The sequence below is a fragment of the Synchiropus splendidus genome, chromosome 2 (assembly GCF_027744825.2).
Source record: "Synchiropus splendidus isolate RoL2022-P1 chromosome 2, RoL_Sspl_1.0, whole genome shotgun sequence".
NCBI lineage: Eukaryota > Metazoa > Chordata > Actinopteri > Syngnathiformes > Callionymidae > Synchiropus > Synchiropus splendidus.
Genome location: NC_071335.1, coordinates 9,040,355 through 9,058,327, shown reverse-complemented (window position 1 = coordinate 9,058,327; position 17,973 = coordinate 9,040,355). Strand labels below are relative to the sequence as shown.

Below are 17,973 nucleotides of genomic sequence, written 5' to 3'. Positions count from 1 at the left end.
TCTACCATCACAAGGTCACCAGGAGTTGGTCTATTGAGCCTGAACTGGCGGGTGTGGTATGAGAGAGAGCACTTATTAAGGCCTTGTTTCATCATGAAGTGCCCCTTTCATCTAGGTGGAGCATAAATACGACAATTAATAGATGTATTTCTCCTCCGCTGAAGTGTTTATTTTGCACATAACCATTTCAATAATACTGTCTACTGCTGAAGACAAGCCATGATGAATTATGCATGGTGTCGTTGTTGCTCCTTCTCGTGTGTATCACTGACATTAATATCTCACATGTTTTTGAAGAACCCGAACAATGATGAGGTAGAGATGCTGGTCGCCTTATAATGTAAACAGTATTGTGGTGAAGGCACATTAAAATAAGAGCAGGAACTGTAGCGCACCTTAGATGGGGAAGCAGCCTGGTTATTAATTCAGCAGGTTTATTGTATTGTGATTGTCTTCAGTGCTGGTCCCACACACTTTCCACCTGCTGCTCCAAATGAGATCACTGCTGCAGATCCGCTTCTAAAATTCTTGGCTGCTTTTATGAGGTGGGATCGCTCCTAAGAACTCCAGGGAATTCAATTTTTCCAAGGGTAGAATTCACACCAGTGTGAAGCAATAAATGGAAGATGGAAAAAGGAGGAACAACAAAAGTGTCCAATTTCACCGGAGCGGAGTGAAAAATACGAGGCTGCTCAGAGTTACGTGTGTGCGGGATTGGTTTACCTATTCTTGTGAGGAATTTCTGGGAAAGCACTTTGTTGGAAGGACATTTGGCTGAGTTAGGTCCTAACAAGATTAAGCCTCAATTTGAAGGTTAGAACTTTGAAATAACTGGATCATTATACTTGGGTTTAAGTTTGGTTCAGAGTCCTGGTTAAGGTGAGTCATTGGTCTTGAATGGTTAGGTGTAGGGGGAGAGGCTGAGGAACATGCGTGTGTGTGTACGTGTGCATGTCTGACGTCAATGTGGTGAGACCAGGCCAAAGCCAATATCAGCCTGCGCACAAGCGCGCATGGGAGCACAACAGGCATCAGCCTCGCTTTAATAAAGAGGCCATGGTGAGAAGTATAATTTACTGATGCCCATCTTCTGCACAGAGATGCAGAGGAATAGATCATGACAGATCAGAGCACTGTGCGCTCAGTAAACCTTGTGAGGTCTGTGTCTTAATCTCAATCATCTTGCGCAGCTTTGATTTGATCTCCTTCATCTCATGAGGAAAACACAGGCCTGAACACAACAGCAGAGAGATCACATGCTCGCACAGTCAAACACACAACTGTGACCTAGATAGACCAACCTGATCACAGTTCTCCCTCGCAGTGTTTCATCCAGCAGATGATTGTTTTTGAAAAAATGAACTGCAATGCGACATCAAGCGGTTGTACATCATTATTATGGCTGTGACTGCCACTAACAATTAGTGTCATTATCATTATTCATGGGGCTAATTACCATGTCACTTCTCTCTCGTGTGCATGAAGCAAACACACATTATTAAGTGCTTCACGTCTCCTGCCTGCAGGTGAGTCAGTATGTTTGCGCTGTCATCATCATGAGACGGGGCTATTTTAGAACCAAGCATCGTCTTCTTGTCTGAGTGATGACATGATAAGAGAGGTGGTAATAAATAGGCCGGTCCTGTCCAAGGCAGCCACACACACCATTTCTGCCTTTCCATTCCTGTGGCCAAAAAGGCATCTGCCGCTCACGCTGATGTCATCTGGAGATAATAACCCAGCCCAGCGTGGCACTGGGCCACAGCCAGCGCCACTGACCCACTCGGCACTGCATCTACTCCCTGCAGTCTGGCAAGGCTGAACCAGCACTTGGCAGGCCTCACAGGAGGAGCTGGTGCGGTGGTGAGGTATTGTAGGCATTCACTGACTAGCCGCACGTCTGAGTCCAGCTCCAGCAGAGGACGTCTCGGCAGCACCTTGACACAGCATCAGCGGTGAACTGAAATGACTGACAAGGTCATGTAAATCTAATGACAGACTCCAGGGCCAGGAAACCGTCAAACAATTGTGGATGATGAATACACCATAATACACACATCCCGTAACATACTGCACAGTCAAACTAGATGAGGTAACTGTACAGTGTAGTTCATAAACTCAACAGCAAAAGCACTTGCTGAATGAACGCTCTACCTGACGTTTTCCCTGACTCCTCACCAATGTCTGGTACCCAGCCTCCAGTGCGCCGATCATTTAGGAGATCAAACATCCTTAAAAACTTTGCAAAAATGATACAAAGCACCAAGAACAAATTCATATGTCCACGTACTTTCATTCGATGACCCTTGTTTGTAAGTATGAGTATTGTGAGTATGAGTATTTTTCTAACACGCACACACGTTTTCAGTCCTGAAGATGCCGTGTGGACATGTAAGTCCAACAAATGATTACAGAATCCAATATTTCAGAAAAGCGTCAATGTGATGGAATTTCTCAAGTCATATTATTAAGTTTCCAGGAATGTCTTAACCAAATTACAGAGCACCAAAACAAGCATAGGAGCACAGTGCAGTGTGCTGAAAATGCTGAAAATGCACATGAAGTGCAATAGGCGCAAGTCAAAATGACTTCATACTCTCACAAGGTCAAGCGCTGGAGATAATTCACCTGATCAAAGGCTGAGTCGTGGGCTGGGAAATGTGAGTCCATATGCAGTGAGAGTGACTGTGGACAAGCTGGCTGCTCTCCGGCCGCCCACCTTGGCGGCAACCCATTACAGGAGCTATTAAGGGAACAAACATGCGTCAATCAGCCCATTTGGACAGCCGAGGGTGGGAGGACTACTAAGTGGCTGCCTTTTTGGCCTCTCCTATTGTCTTCTCTTTCTCTCACACACCGAGTCTTAGCTTTCGCTCTTTTCATTCATTCATTTTTTAAATTGTAAACCAGATCTTTTCTGAGAAACCTCATATTCCTCACAAGGCCCCATATCTGTCTGCTGCAGTCTGATATCTGAAACGCTGATCTTCCATGATGCTGATGCAGGGTCGGCCTGAAGAAATCAAATTGTCCACTGTCGAGCTATGGATGTAATTCTCCCCGACATCCACTTCAGAGTGCCTCTCTCCCCCCACAGTGAGGGAGTGAGTGTGAGCAGGTCGAAGACAAAGAAGCAGGGGTAAATGTGGCTAGGAGCGAGCGTGTGTGGGAGCGGCTCGCTGGAGGCAGAATCTGACTCCCCTGTGCACCTTGCCATGGATCAACCTGGAGCTCAGACCCCACCTGTTCCATGCTTTACTACACACCCACTCACTGAGGCCCACTTCTCTCACTAGACAGGTTTGACAGATCACTGAACCAGTTTTCACGTCATGAACAAGTATAGAAAATGCCACTGTAACAAATGATAAGAAAATGATTTATTTTACACATTCAGAATGGTTTTTTTCATCATTACATCACAACATCTATCCATCCAGCAATGTGGCACTCCGCCTCTAGCTCACCTAAAAAGGGCACATAAATGTCAGATTTAAAGCATAGACATCATGTCAGCTCTACTTTCAAAACACCTCCAACTGTCAGATTTTTGCACCTCATACGTCCACTTCTTCTCCCGCTCATTACAAATTACTATATAGTGTCGAGATCCACTCCAAGTCGTTGTTTATCCACTCCGGGCAATATTTTCCCAAAATTGTCAGTTGAGCTCAACTTACATTTTTAAGTGTTGCAAGTTTGAGGCTTATGATGGCTTTGATCAGGGGTCACCAAACTGTTCCAGAAAGGGCTGCAGTGGGCGCAGGTTTTTGTTCGAACCAATAACACAGCACACACATCTTCACCAACCAGGCAATCTGTAATCTGTAGTTGACACCTGTTTGGTTAAACTGTGTGTTCTTGACTGGTTGGAACAAAAAAATCGCACCCACAGTGGCCCTTTTAGGAAGAGTTTGGTGACCCCTGGCTAACAAAAATCCAGAAAACCATTGTAACTCCAGGTATTTTCAGTGGTATAGAAAATTCCGACGCTCCTGAACGTGCCATCCGCACACGACCAAGGTACAACGATAGCGCTTCACCCGAGAGAGAGAGAAATGGAGAACAGCAGTGAAAGCAAACCGGCACTGTGATGTGAGCTCTCCCACGGACTGTCTCGTGGAAAAGCAACCTCCTCGTTCATTTCAGTTGGATCGGGTGATCTACAGTGCCCTGAAATGGACAAAAAGTGAGTCTCACTAAAGACGGACGAAAGGATAAATATTTACAGAAGTGAACAAAAGATTATAGTTACAAAAAACATTTAATAAGCCTGTGTCGCAGTCTAAACTAATACCTAAAGTAAGACCCATTATAATCTTTGTCTCTACCACAATGGTTTTTGTCCCCTCCACTACTCATAACAAAGCGACGCGTACATAATCCTACAAAATCAAATACATATGAGGGTAAAACACGTTTGTGTTGAAGAAGATCAGTTCTTCAACAGCCAAAACCAAGTGTGCTGATGGCAGCAGTGAACGTGAGGAGACACAGAGTAAATCACCTCATACACAGAGATACCAATAAAATGAAGTAATAACCGGCGACCTCCAGTCTGGTGTCTCTGCTGCTTCTCTGTGAGTCAATGACATCATTATCAGACAGTATTGACTAGGGGTGACAGCAGGTCGGCTAATAGATGGTGGTTATTCCAGCCCAGGCCTCTTTTATGGACTAGTGGGAGCATTCAGAGCGACACATTAGCAGAGGCAAGTGTTGACTACAATATGCGATTATCGACCCCTGGAATTAAGGCGCCTTTTAAAGGACTTCATGGAGAAATGAGAACATTCAGCTGCATTAATGCTCTACATGTCACCATTCACGCGTCCATTCGCACCATTCAAGTATACATCTGCATGTGTCCTGGTAAAGATCAACGTGATGGAATTAAGAGTGTGCTGGCTGCTGATGGAGGGGCAATGGGTTGGCCAGCTAAATAGCTGCTTCTGCACTTGTATTTATTTTCTGTCATTTAACCCAGGCTGTTTATAAAAATAACAGTTATTGAGTTTGAACTTCTTACATTCCAAAACTATAATAATTGACTGCATAAAAGTCAGAAGGTCAAATCATGTATTCCAGACTTGTTTGTGTTTACAGAACCGCCTGGAACGCGGTTTCTGAGGGAAACTGTGTGGGCTTCATTATCATTTCTGAAGCAGAAATCAAAGTGTGGGGGGGAAATACAATGTCGATTGGTGAAGGAAAAAAAAATCCATATCAGGTCAACGACAAGAGCCAAAATGTGTTATTGCTGCCGAGCTAGAACCCAAATATTTCATCTCTCTCTGTGAAAGGAATGGTGCTTCCAAGTGTTTGCACTGACTGACTCTGGTATTGTGGATCTCTGACTTGCTGACCTCGGGGCACAAAGCTTCCTCTCATATACACTCAGTGGTCTAGCAGTCGCTCCGAGAATGAAAGAGAAAAGAGGAGCGGGTGGGAGAGGGGGAGGGAACAGCGGTATAGAGAGACAGTTTTTCTTTATTCAAGCCCATTGAAATGCTTTGATGCGCCAAATAAAACATCGATTCAATGAAGAGTGGATCCAAAATGGAGCCTGATAAATCGTGGAAGTGCCATGATTCAGGCCAAAACTGCAACATAGTATGTGAGGACAGCAAGCGTTCTCAGTGAGTCTCCTTTAACTGCCAGATCTATTTGACATTGATCGAGCTTCAAGTCAAACCACGTTAGTGAGGCTGGATTAGAACATGTAGCTGAAATGCTCGACCATTTCTTTGTTGTGTCATGAGGTTTAATGAGACCTCAGAATCCCAGTTTGATGAAGAGGTTCCTCTGTACTGACTGGAGTGGATGTTTTGAGGTATATTTTGCGATATTTTATATTATACAACGAAAGAATAATTTCAATGACTTAGAGACTTAGACTTAGACTAGACTTTATTGATCCATTTGGGATGACTCCCTCCAGGAAATTTACATTTCCAGCAGCAATAGAGGCAAGAAAGGGCATGCAGTCAGGAAGAGCATCACACAGGGAATAATAATAAAAAATAACAATACTAGCAAAATAAAAATAAATAAAATTAAACTAGATTAAAATAGGTCACCTTACATTTATACCTTATGCATAAATATTAGAAGGGATGAACAGCTTCATCTCCTGTTGTGCAGCCACCCCATGTTAGTCTGACACCAAGCTCCAGTTCCTGTTGTTAATAGATCTGTCTGACTCAGGGATCGCAGCTGATCTGCCTCAAAGGAATAGTACTGCACTTTCTTCTCTGACTATGGGAATCGTGAATGGTTGGCAATGTTGTCCTCGCTTCAGGAAAGGTGCTACTGGCTAGAGGGCGCCAAAGTCCCTTCACTGGTGTACGTAGACCACAAGAACCTCTGTCCAGGACGCTCGACCAACCTGGGGTTAATGACCCTCTGGGACATGGGAGGAAGTCCCTAGTTCTGGTTGTTCTTGTTGATTGGCAATTCACCATCATAGCTATATTCTCAGCCATAGTCAAATAAAAAATGAAACCATTTTTCTGTTACAAAGAGTGCATATATATATATATATATATATATATATATATATATATGCACTCTTTATATATATATACCTTTTGTATATATATATATATATATATATATATATATATATATATATATATATATATATATATATATATATATATATATATATATATATATAACAGCAGATTCAGAGTTTTGTATAATGAAAGTACCTTTTGGATCATGTCATTAATCACAGCACGACGGTCTGATGGCACATGGAGATGATTTGAGCTGCTATTCAGATCAAATAGTATCTCATTTCTTCCTGCTCTCAGCAGGATGCGCTGTTACTCCAACCACTCCCTCTTGGCAGGGCTCGCTGCTGCCCCCCTGTGGATAATCATGGTTGGAATGAAGTATGAAAACATCCGCTCTTCATTTTGATCTCCAGGGACCAGCCGTAAAAATACATCCCACTTTCCACCGTGAGTACACGGGAGACATCTCAGTTGACTTCATCATCATGTTTTCTTGTTTTGTTCTGTCTTAACATTGGAAGTCTAAGTTGCAGAACTGCTGGATGGATATGGCCAGTTCTGTTGAGACCATAGTCGATGACAGTAGTTATGAATTGTTGTTTAAGCAGGGAAAAACTGAGCAGAGACTCTCTTCAGAGTTCACACTTGTGCGGTCACCACAGGTTCCTGCTGTCAGGTTTGAGTGATGGACAGAATGGTGGAGAGGCTGCTGCAAATAGACAGGTTGTTGTGATGGAGACACCTTGCTGGTACTGTACCTCAAGAGAAATGAAAAACTGTCAGTCTCTTCCACTGCACTTATTTTGCGACCAGATTTTTATTTTGTGATTTTGTTTGTGTTTGCTTGATGTGATAGCAGCATAAATCCTGACTAATCGTAAAATGACTTGCCTTGTCAGGAAGCGCTTCAGTGTGGACCCTTTTATTTTCACCTTTTGGAATGGTGACTATGGCGTAAGTAGAGTAAGTACCATGAGCCTTGGTGGGGGACCATGTGTGCATGCACTTTGACAAGAAACACAGGTGACAACATACAATCCTGGGCTGTGTCTGAAAATGTGATCATGCCCGGTTGCATCTATTTAGCTTTTATTTGATGAGGTTTGGTTGCAATAGTCATTCAAAGCCAAATGCAGTGGCCAGTAAATGTGGACACTGCATCAGTCACCAAAGCACTGCTGGCAGTTGAAGGAATGGCTTGATCTGTGCTTCAGCTATAACCACAGAGCTCGCTAGAGACTTGTCATGTGAAGCAGGCCCTGTGCTCACAGTTGATGGTAGTGGTGCAGCTGCATCCTGACACCCCAGTTCGGGGGCCTTGGACAGCGCCTGGTGCTGACACCAGGCCTGACAGGAGCTCTTCATAAGACAAGTTCAGAAGACACCTCGGAGTGGACAGCCCCATGAAGACCCATGCGTGCCTTGTCTGCAGCTTCCTACGAACTATTGACCCACTGGCACTGACACTGACGGCGCCAACGCAAGGTAGCTCAGCGGCTTTTAGCGTATCCTCAGCTGAGGCCACATGTCACCTGGCACACACATACTCAGAACAGACTGCACAGCAGGGGCGTCAATTGGGCATGGCGAGTTATGCCAACTGCCATACCTTGGCTCCTGGCGAAAATGTAAATGTTTGGTTTTGAAATTGAATTTACAGACTGTCTCTTTTCAAATACATCTAGATGAACTACAAATGGTAATCAGAACAACAGAATCAATTTCTTTAAGGACCATCTTTCCCCACACGTGTAACGCAGCAGCACCTTGAAATCAGTATATCCCAGCCCCCACAAAGAGTCAGGCCCTCCTCTGCTAGTCGTCCCATGCTAGTCCTATGCACATCGGATTTGGAGTAAATAGAATCAGGATCATTAAAACTGATGGTAGACTGTGGTGAGGATTTCGGGGCTAATACAGGAGGTTTTTACTGCCCCCCGGCGAGTGTCCTGTTCACGTTCCTCAGAACGCCTACAGTAGAATAACCAACAGTGAAACCCACAAGAGGGCGGAGCACGCACACAGGTGGAACCATTGTCGGGTATTTTGCTTGAGGCCCACAGAAATATCACCTACAGTGATTATCCGAACAAAGCAGAACACAAATGCGTGTGGTGCCCCAGAGCACAGAGAGACTAGGACAGGAAATTAAACCTAAACAAACACAAGTAATCTAACAACAGACAAGAAGTAGAACTGAGGGCATCACCAACCTGGGAGTAGAACGCACAAAGCAAGTCAAAAAACACAAGCTGAAAACAGAGACAAACTGGAGGCTCAGGAAACAAGATCAGATACACACCATGGTCAGCACTCACTTGAGAAGAGGGTTATAAAACACATAAACATTCAAACACACGATGCAATCTAAAAATAAAACATGGAGGTCAAACATGGCCCAGGACTGAAAATAAAGAACCAGAGCAAACAAACGATCGGACAAGGTGGTCCAACTCACACACGGCTGAAGACATTGTAGAAAAGATGTAGAAAGCACATAGCAGTAAGAAAACTAGCGCACGGATATCATCGACAAAAAGCACAAGCACCAAGAAACAAGACCACACAATATACGCTTAATACATACGCTTTATCAAAGGTTTCTTTTATCTTGTTCCACCTGAAATTCCAACTTCAATTCAATCCAGGGTGACAATAGATGACAAGTGTTGGGCAAAACAACAACAATAAATGCCAACCATGGATCTTGAAACTCCCAAAAGGTGGGTACAAATGGATTCCATGAAAGGTGAGGGGGTACATGTATGTAAGAGCAGCAGAAGAGCACCAGAATGTCTGTTGTTTTGGTCATTGGTGCACCACACAGCCGCTTGCCTCCAACAAATGGAGTCTGACAAGGCCTTAAGTTTCAACCTTTTCTTGTTACAGACACTTACGTAAATAAACATTGAGTTTTACACCCTAAAATAGCAGTTATTAATCATTCAGAATAAATATGTGTCACTTAAGAAAAATAATCAAAGCGTTTTGAAAGTGTTGGGTTCATCGTTAAATATTTGCAATAAATAAATTAAATATATTTTATATGAAGTGAACTTTGTCTTTCCCTGCAAGTTTGATGGCACAAATGCCATTGTGGATATGGAGCAAGGATATTTTGCAAACCTTCACAATAAATGCACTTCCACTGAATAACTGATCATATGCATGAGAGATGAACAAATAAATCCCATGAACTGAGTGAATCAACACATTCCAGGTCACTTCAAAGTATCATTGATACATACTGACATTTACAAATCATGTTTTGTAAAACATATTCCGCTACACAGAGAACCGAGTTGCACATTATTCTTCACTAGTTTGCAACCAATCACCAGAGGTCAGGCTCCACCCATACAATCTTCTTCTGCTCTTCCCAGATGATGGTCCGCAGACTGGTCAGCAGTGACCTCTGATCACACCAGGAGTCCGGCACCAACCTGTGGTACAGACAGGGCAGCTTGTCCAGCAGGGGCTCCTCACTCTTAGAACACACCAGCAGCTGCTTCTCCGACTTGGTGTGGCGCTGAAGCTTCGCCCTGTGAAGAGAGCAGGAATATAGACAGTAAGTTTTGTTTCCAGCTGGACATCACTGGGACGACTCAAGTCATGCTGAGTAACACAATGTCTACACAATAGATACACCAAAAATGAGAACGGTTTCTGTCCATTCAGAAATCAATGAGCATTTATATGTTGGAGCTCGTAATGTAAGTAGAGCTGCTGAGAACGTGTAAAAGAAGTGTCCTTATTTTATTACAAACTACAATTTGTTCCGTGTTCGAGTTGACTCCTGACTACACCACAGTGATGTCAGATCAGTGACATTAATATCTGCAAAAAACAATGTTTGTCATTGGGTTGTTTGCGAAGTGTATGTCTCTTCTTCTCCACAGTCTGCAGGACATGTTGGCTGACATGTATGTGGTAGGACTGATTCTGTAAGGATGAAAAATCCCTCATGGAAGCACATCTTTCCCTGGCAAATGAATAAAAATTGTGTATAATTGTCTGCTGATGGGTTGCTTGTGATTTTAATGCAATGTCCAATGAAAGTAATGACTCTCGGATCTGCCAGGTGTGATGTCATCATTCTGTGGCAGGTAGAACACATTTGGTTAGTGGACAGATTTGGTAGATAGTAACCCGACCATGAGCTGCCCCATGGACCCTATTTAGGTTTTTTTCTGTGGTTAACACCAGGTCAGAAAAAAATTCAAGGGAAACTCTGAATGTCCATTTCTCATTGATCTTCACACTTAGGTCTTCACGATCTTAAATAGTTAGAGCAGATAGTGAGCTGTGTATGCCTATGACATTTGTTGTGGAAAGAAATATTTACTTGAGATATGAATGAATTGTATAGTGTAGAGTCACAGCTCGCCGACAGACATGACCCACAAATATAAGTCCAGGTGGGCTGAAAAGAGCTACCTCAGTTTACGAGCACTGCGTTGAGACTGCGCGACAAACACAATGATGGGGAAGATCTTGGCTCTGTGCAGACGACGGACACAATCCAGTCCCAGAGGTAGAACAGCGTGGATTCCCTGTTGGGAGGGAGAGTGCATCAGCTCCAAAACCACCATTCAACCAGTCAGTTTCCTCAGCACATGAGACTCTCTCCAGCGAAACACAAGACAGTCTGAATGCTGTTGTGATAACAGGCCCTGACCTTCTGCATCACTCTCTCCACACTGTGCAGGGTGTAGCAGCAACTGCTTCCCTGCTCACTCTCCTCCAGGATCTCAGACTTCTGCAGCAGAGCAGCATGAGCACTTGGGCTCAACGTCTCTGTGGCACACAGCAACCAGATTTTCATCAAAACTTGACTCCGCCACCACTGGGTTGTGAAACACTCGGACCGTGACACAAACCTGGCTCAATAAGCTGGAAGCCCTGCCAGCTGCCCAGCTTTTTGTCGAGGAGGCGCCCCAGCACACTGGGCAGCAACAGAACCGGTCTGCAAGTGGGTGGGTAGTGTGGGGTGACAGGTGAGTATGGCATGAGGGTTACACAACTGCTGGGTGTTGACAAATCTCCTGTACAACAAGAAATGTCCACATTTCACCAGCCAATTCTCTTTACTGAGTTCACACTTTTCCTGGTACCTGAAACTGTGTTCTTTGCTACATCGTCTTCCACACTGACCCACAGCGGGTTCCTCCCATGCCGACCAGTGCTGACAATCCTCACTTCCATCTGTGTGTTCTGGGTCTCTGCAGACTTAGGAGGAGCAGATTGTACTGCACTATTGTCAATGGGATAACCAGGACGCAGAGTCTCCTCACTCTTACCTTGTGCGGCTTCTTGGTCTGAAAGCTCATCTCTTCAATGGCTCTGATGAGAAGACGCTGAGCCCTGAGGGAATCAAAATGCAAGCTCTAGTTGACCCACAGGTGAGCGTGATCCTAAGATCTTTTCGGAATCTACCTGTAGTAGTTTGGAACGGTGCCACTTTGGAGGTCCAGGAGCTGGCAGGGATGAACTAGACTAACGTGCCATGAGTCCTCGGCGCCCGCTGGCTGCGTGTTGGTCACGTGTAAAATGTCGTTGCAGGAGATGCTCAGAGTTCCATTACAGCTGGCAGGAAGCGACATGTTCACACGCACGTAGAAGGAATCTCCAGATGACATCTCATTGACCTGCATCTGCTGCAGCAGCTCCTCATACTCTAGAGGTCACGTGTGAGGAAAAAAAGGCATCAACTGAACAGGTTCATGGGCTAAAAGCACTGATGCAGCAATTTTATATATATATATATATATATATATATATATATATATATATATATATATATATATATATATATATATATATATATAATGCTGGTCCTTTGTGTATTTTACTGTTTCATTGTAACATGAAAGTTTTTCTATTTTCTATCACAAGAAACAAAAAGGGCAACGTTCAAGCAGTTCACTCAATGTTTTCTCTGACTGCCAATCAACAAGCAGCCGTTTGTGAAGGACAAGCACATCCCACCTTTCCATCCTGCTTCAGGTCCTTTACTGTCTGGCGGTGTTGGCGAACACGCGGCTGACTCTCAAGAGTTCAACTAAGCACAGCACCTACCATCCTGTCGAGGCCGGAGCGAGAGCTGGCAGAGGCCTGAGATCTGGCCCAGTGCCCACATGGCTTCCTCCAACGTTGATTCCTCCAGAACCATCCTCAGAGCTTTCTGATTCTGTTGGCATTGCACCTAGAGGGCAGCAGCGGATTAAGACCAGCACATAGGCTGTAGTTCAGATTCCCACCAACCTCCACTATCTGAGCGCCGGGGCTAATGCCAACCGTGTGCGCAGGACTCCCTTCGGTCACCTGGTGCACGAACACTCCTGTCTTGTTACCACCGACCACAGCCAGCTGGCTCAGCAGCGCCTCCCCCTGGAGGGAAATACTGAGAACCCGGCCACTGATGCGGATGGCTTTAGGACGGGAGCGCATTAGGAAAGGAGGGGCTGCGGTTCTCGATGGGCTGATGAAAAAGGTCACTTGTTTAGTGTCCCATTATCTCCATTTTGTTTTTCCCGTTCAACACGCTAATCCTCTTTTCAAACTCTCCCATTTGTCTTTATGTTGCATGTGCGCACGAGGCGCATGAAAACCTTAATGTGTATGAAAGAATTTGAAAGAGGATTGATCTTAGCCTCATCATGACACTGTTAATGGTGGGCTTCTTACCTTTCAATGTGGCTGCCACGACAAGTGGTGAGCTTTGGGATCTGTCGGTCCTCACTGCAAACTGAGAAGAGAAGCTTTTTCAACAATCAGTATCACTTAATCCCCAAAAGTGCCTGAGCTGGATCAGATTCAACACGGAACAATAGCAGCATCAGCCAAACCATGATCAGCAGTTTGCCTACCGTTGGGTAAGAGGACAAAGTCATCTGAAAGAGAATCCGTCTCTAGTGTCTCCAGACTGCAGGAGAAGATGACACCATTGTGAATCCAAAAACAAAATCAAGGCTGAGCGCAAGTAGTGAAAGGAAAGACCAGATTGAAGCTAACTCAAGAAGAGAAATGTACGTTATACTGAGAGGGAGTTATGGGAACAGGAAGACCTGAGCCACGTTCATGAACACATCGGATAGAGCTCAGACACTTTACAAGGTTAAACTGCTACATAAAAGTCCACTTGCGCACGCAAACACATCCACCCAGAGACACACATGCTCCGACACAGACACACATGTACACATACACGCATGACGTGAGTGCGACAAATATTTGTGTATCTGTGAAGCACAAACCTGCTCTCTGCATACATGCACTCCCTCCTTCTGCGAAGAGACTCAGGGGAGGGTGGCTCTGCATTCCTCGACCGAAGACTGCTGGCTGATACTTCCTCACACTTCACACGCCATCACAAACAGACACACACACAAAACATGGAGGCCACTGAGAGAAGCTTTCTATGTGTGTGTCAATGTGTGTTGGCTTGATGTCTGCTGTTTGTTGACCTCTGCGCTGGCAAAGTTGTGGTCACACACCTCTGTATGAAAGGTAGTCAGTGATGAAGGGTTGATTGCATCCATGCGTCGCAGCCTGCGTCGATTTCCACTAGGAGGCTCTTCAAAGCTGGATCCTGGACTCTCCCAACAATAATCTCTCTCCTGCAACATGAAGACGTTCCTGAGGTGCCCCACTTGACTGAGCTGCATTCACTGGCATACATCTGAGCTCTGCCGTTCTTCTCTGAGGTGGAGTTTGGACTGCAGGCTCAGCACCTTGTCCTGGGCTTCCACCAGCTGACACCTGATGGTATCTTTTTCTGCAAGGACGCGGGCAATCATTGCCTGGGCCTCGTCTCTGGAGACGTATGCCTGAAGCACAAGACCCAGACCAAGTCACTTCGACGCACATACATGTCAGGGCAACCATGGTATATTGAACTTGACCGCTGGACTCAATAGAAGTAACCAGGGTTCTCTTGCCTGGTCTCGCTCTTTTTGCAGCTCCCTCATCTGGCTCTGGACCAAACTGCTCCTCTGCTGGTGCATGTCAGAGTCCAAAGTCAGCTGCTGGACCTTGAGGCTCAGGGATTCCGACTTGTCCAGAAGCTAGTGACATTTGAGTAATGAACCCTTGAGAAACAAGTGGACAGCACGGTTGTCAGACAGTAGAAAGTCAAACAAAACCTCATGCTTCTCTTGCAGCAGCTTTTCATTCTCCTCTCTGTAACTCCTCAGCTGCTCTGCTAGCTCCACTTGGCTGTCGATAGCCTCGGCCAGATCCTGTGCAAGAATATCCTCACGGGCCTTGGGACAAGGAGAGTTGGGTGAGGTCAACAAGTGGTGCTTGAAAAGACATGAAGTGTGACCTTTTTACCGGATTGAGTTTTTCTGCCTTTTCCAGTTGGTAGCACAGATTCCTGACCTTCTCCCGCAGTTGCGGCGTTTCCGCAGAGAGCCGACATCTGAGGGAATGTCGTTTCTGAAACTCATTCTCCTTCTGGGCCTTTAGCAGGTCTGTCTGCAGCTGATACACCTGGAACAAGAGCGATGCTTAATACCTACTTCAAAATGAAGGACTATTTGATTTAGTGATGAGCTTCACCGCAGATGCACTGCTGAGGTTTGCTGTTTCACTGCAAGACAGCTAAATCTACTGCAGGAAACGATTCAATGCTTTAGCGGAAAAAACATGTCATCCACATTTTGATACCTGCGACTCCTCAGACTGGCTTCTTATGCGCATGACAGGAAGGGAGTGTCTACATGTATTAATACACACTCAGGTTTTGAGGGTTGAAATGTCATAATAACTAGGTCATTACTTGTTGGACTCAACAAGTCCAGTCAAATATTGGATTTCAGAAACTAGTTTCGGGCTCACTGGGACACTGTTATTGCTTCCCCCATGAAAATACTGTTTCCGCTTCCTAGTTTGGAAAGCAAAATATGAATTGGAATTTGTGTGTTTATTTATTTCTTAATATAATTTTGGGACTTTCACCACGAAAAGAATGATAAGAAGGAATGTTATTGCTTTATCCAATGATAGCTATGTATTTTACGTCAAATGAGCTAATTTTTTTTTTTTTTTCAAAAATGAAGATAATTACATTTTAAATACTCATAGCTCAAGCGAGGGGTTTCGAGACAGGTATAATCACGTGAAAATAATGTAACTTGATGAACCAACCTCAAACAAAAGTATGTATGGAGCTGTGGCAGCAGGACGAGTTGGATGAGTAGCTTTGGTGTCGACACTCACCTGCAAGTTCAGTTCATGAAGGCGCATGTTGACTGCTGATTTCTCTTCGATGGTTGACGTGTAGCGCATGTACAGGTCACATTTCTCATCCTTTAGCTTGGTCACTTCCTTCTGCACAGAACAGAAGTGTCGGCGCAGACGGTCGTTCTCAGACTTCAGGCTTCTGAACATCTCCTCCTGCTCCAATGTCTGGCGAATCTCAGCCTCCAGGGAAATGCAGCGGTCACTTAACCTGCTGGCCTCGGAGCGCGCCTCCTGAAGCTCTCGCTGCATGCCAGTCACGGCTCTGACCAGGTATTCAGTCAACTCTGAGTACTTCACCAGGCCTTCAATCACAAATCCGTCAAAGGTTCAGATGTGGAAACCTGGAGTAGGAGTGTTCAAAGTCAGACTAACCGCTGAATCGTGACAGATCAGTAGTCGACGGGCGTCCAGTAACTTGGGTGTATAGAGTTGGGTAGTGGATCATCAGGCTCTCGAGCAAGGCCACAGCACCATTCCTTCCTTGAGTCCTGAGAAGATCCAACATGTGACCTAAAACAGAAAGTCAGGTTTAATGGCAGAATCATTTGGCAAAATGGAAAAATCACTCCCTAAAACTGTCTTCTGCTTTAGTCTTTTTATTAGACAAGGCTTCTGTTATGCTCTTACATACTTTGTAAGAGTTCATTCATGAATAAACTCTGCGATGCACTCAGCAATGGCTCAGTGTTCAATCATTCCAGCAGATTTAGGGAAAACCAAGGAGGTGATCAGCGCCTCCATGTGTGGATGAACTCTACCAGAGTCCTCTGAAGCGCCTCTTACAGACTTCCACCGCAAAAGAAAGATCTGGCATTATGACTGATCCTTACATCAAGATGAGGTGCGCGGTGACATGCGAGTCACACAGGTACAAATCTACCTATGCATGTTCTATCTATACATATGCTTGATTCCTCCTGATAGTGCGGTGAGCGGGAGAGAAGCTGTGCCGCTGGTCAGAAGTGTTCAGAGCTGTGATTTAAAAAAGGAATAACAGCAGTTTGGCAAAATAAATAATACACTATTTCTCTTCTCACTCCGAAGTAAATGTTTTTCCAATCACAGAGTAAGACCACGGTTATTGAAAATACTTGATTTCTTATATGAAATAAGAAATAGTATATGACTTGACTGAGCTATATTGAGCATCAGAGAATGCCAAATGATACCATACACCTTTTTCCACGAGATGGCGCTAGATAAATTTGTAATGAGCGAATGTTAAGTTGATCAGTGAAAGTCACAAGTGGCGTTTTCTTTTTTCTCCATCACATCTTATTTGCCATGTTTGCTCTGCATGGCACGTTCACTATGGGTCCACTGAATGAAACATTCCCGTTGCTGGGAATTTGCCACGCAGCCACCAAGATCAGGCAGTCGACCTCCTCTGTACGTGTGCGAGGGAAACCTGCTGAATGTGGAGGGCAGGGTTTTGGACTTGTTATCTACACAATAGAGGACCTCTGTATCACAACTGCCTTTGTGGATTCATTTGCTTTCCGAGGCAGCATAAATGTCCTAGCACAAGGAATTCCTGACTCAGCACTTGCATGAGTTGAGACATCATGACAGTCTTTGCCGCTATAAGAACATGTCTGGTCCAGTTGTCAGATTTCCACCCAGGCCAGTGTATAGCCAGCCAACTGGCTAAACCTCTGTTCACTTCCAGGGTTCAAAACAGCGGAGGAAACCTTTGGAAAGACTCACTCGTTCTCATGCAGCGGTTGGTGAGGCTGTGGCAGGTGTTGATCTCGTCCTCGTCCATCTCCGTCAGGACCCGAGCCTGCCTCAGGTATGGGATCAACCTGCAGTGCTTCACGCCCAGAGAGATGCGGTGCCGATTGTCATTGATCAACTCCCACAGTTCCTCTTCCACCATCTCCTTCAGGTCAGGACCCTCAGGAACAGACTCCCCGGACATCTTGAGTCCCAGCTGATACTCTCAGGGCTGTGAGGCTGCACCCTTCCACAAAACAGTGACTGCTCACAGGTCCGCAGCTGAAGAGAGAGGACGTCTGAGTGAGAGAAGGAGGGAAGGGAAGTTACTAAAGAGCAATGTTGCTGTCCACGCCTTCTGGGTGTTTGTGTGTTTGTGTTGAGGTGGGAGAACCAGAAAGACAAGAGTACGAGCATGGTAGATAATGGCAAAGCAACAGGGGCTGAGAAAAGAAGGCCTTTTCACACTGAGCCACATCCAGCAGTGATT

The 17,973-nt window shown here is 45.0% G+C and overlaps 1 protein-coding gene across 1 annotated transcript; it reads right to left on the bottom strand.

Moving 5' to 3' along the window:
* Positions 1-9,101: 9,101 nt before the first annotated feature.
* Positions 9,102-17,770, bottom strand: LOC128754283 (caspase recruitment domain-containing protein 14-like). The gene is made up of 20 exons (XM_053856785.1): positions 17,475-17,770; positions 16,140-16,277; positions 15,744-16,069; positions 14,856-15,014; positions 14,666-14,785; positions 14,462-14,587; positions 14,201-14,350; positions 14,018-14,140; positions 13,778-13,878; positions 13,391-13,446; positions 13,209-13,269; positions 12,786-13,002; positions 12,600-12,726; positions 11,958-12,198; positions 11,822-11,885; positions 11,636-11,750; positions 11,402-11,566; positions 11,200-11,318; positions 10,959-11,074; positions 9,102-10,063 (listed from the first exon to the last, which is right to left on the bottom strand). Exons 1-20 carry the CDS (start codon positions 17,686-17,688, stop codon positions 9,856-9,858), a joined length of 2,946 nt encoding a protein of 981 aa, XP_053712760.1. The 5' UTR covers positions 17,689-17,770; the 3' UTR covers positions 9,102-9,855.
* Positions 17,771-17,973: the final 203 nt, after the last annotated feature.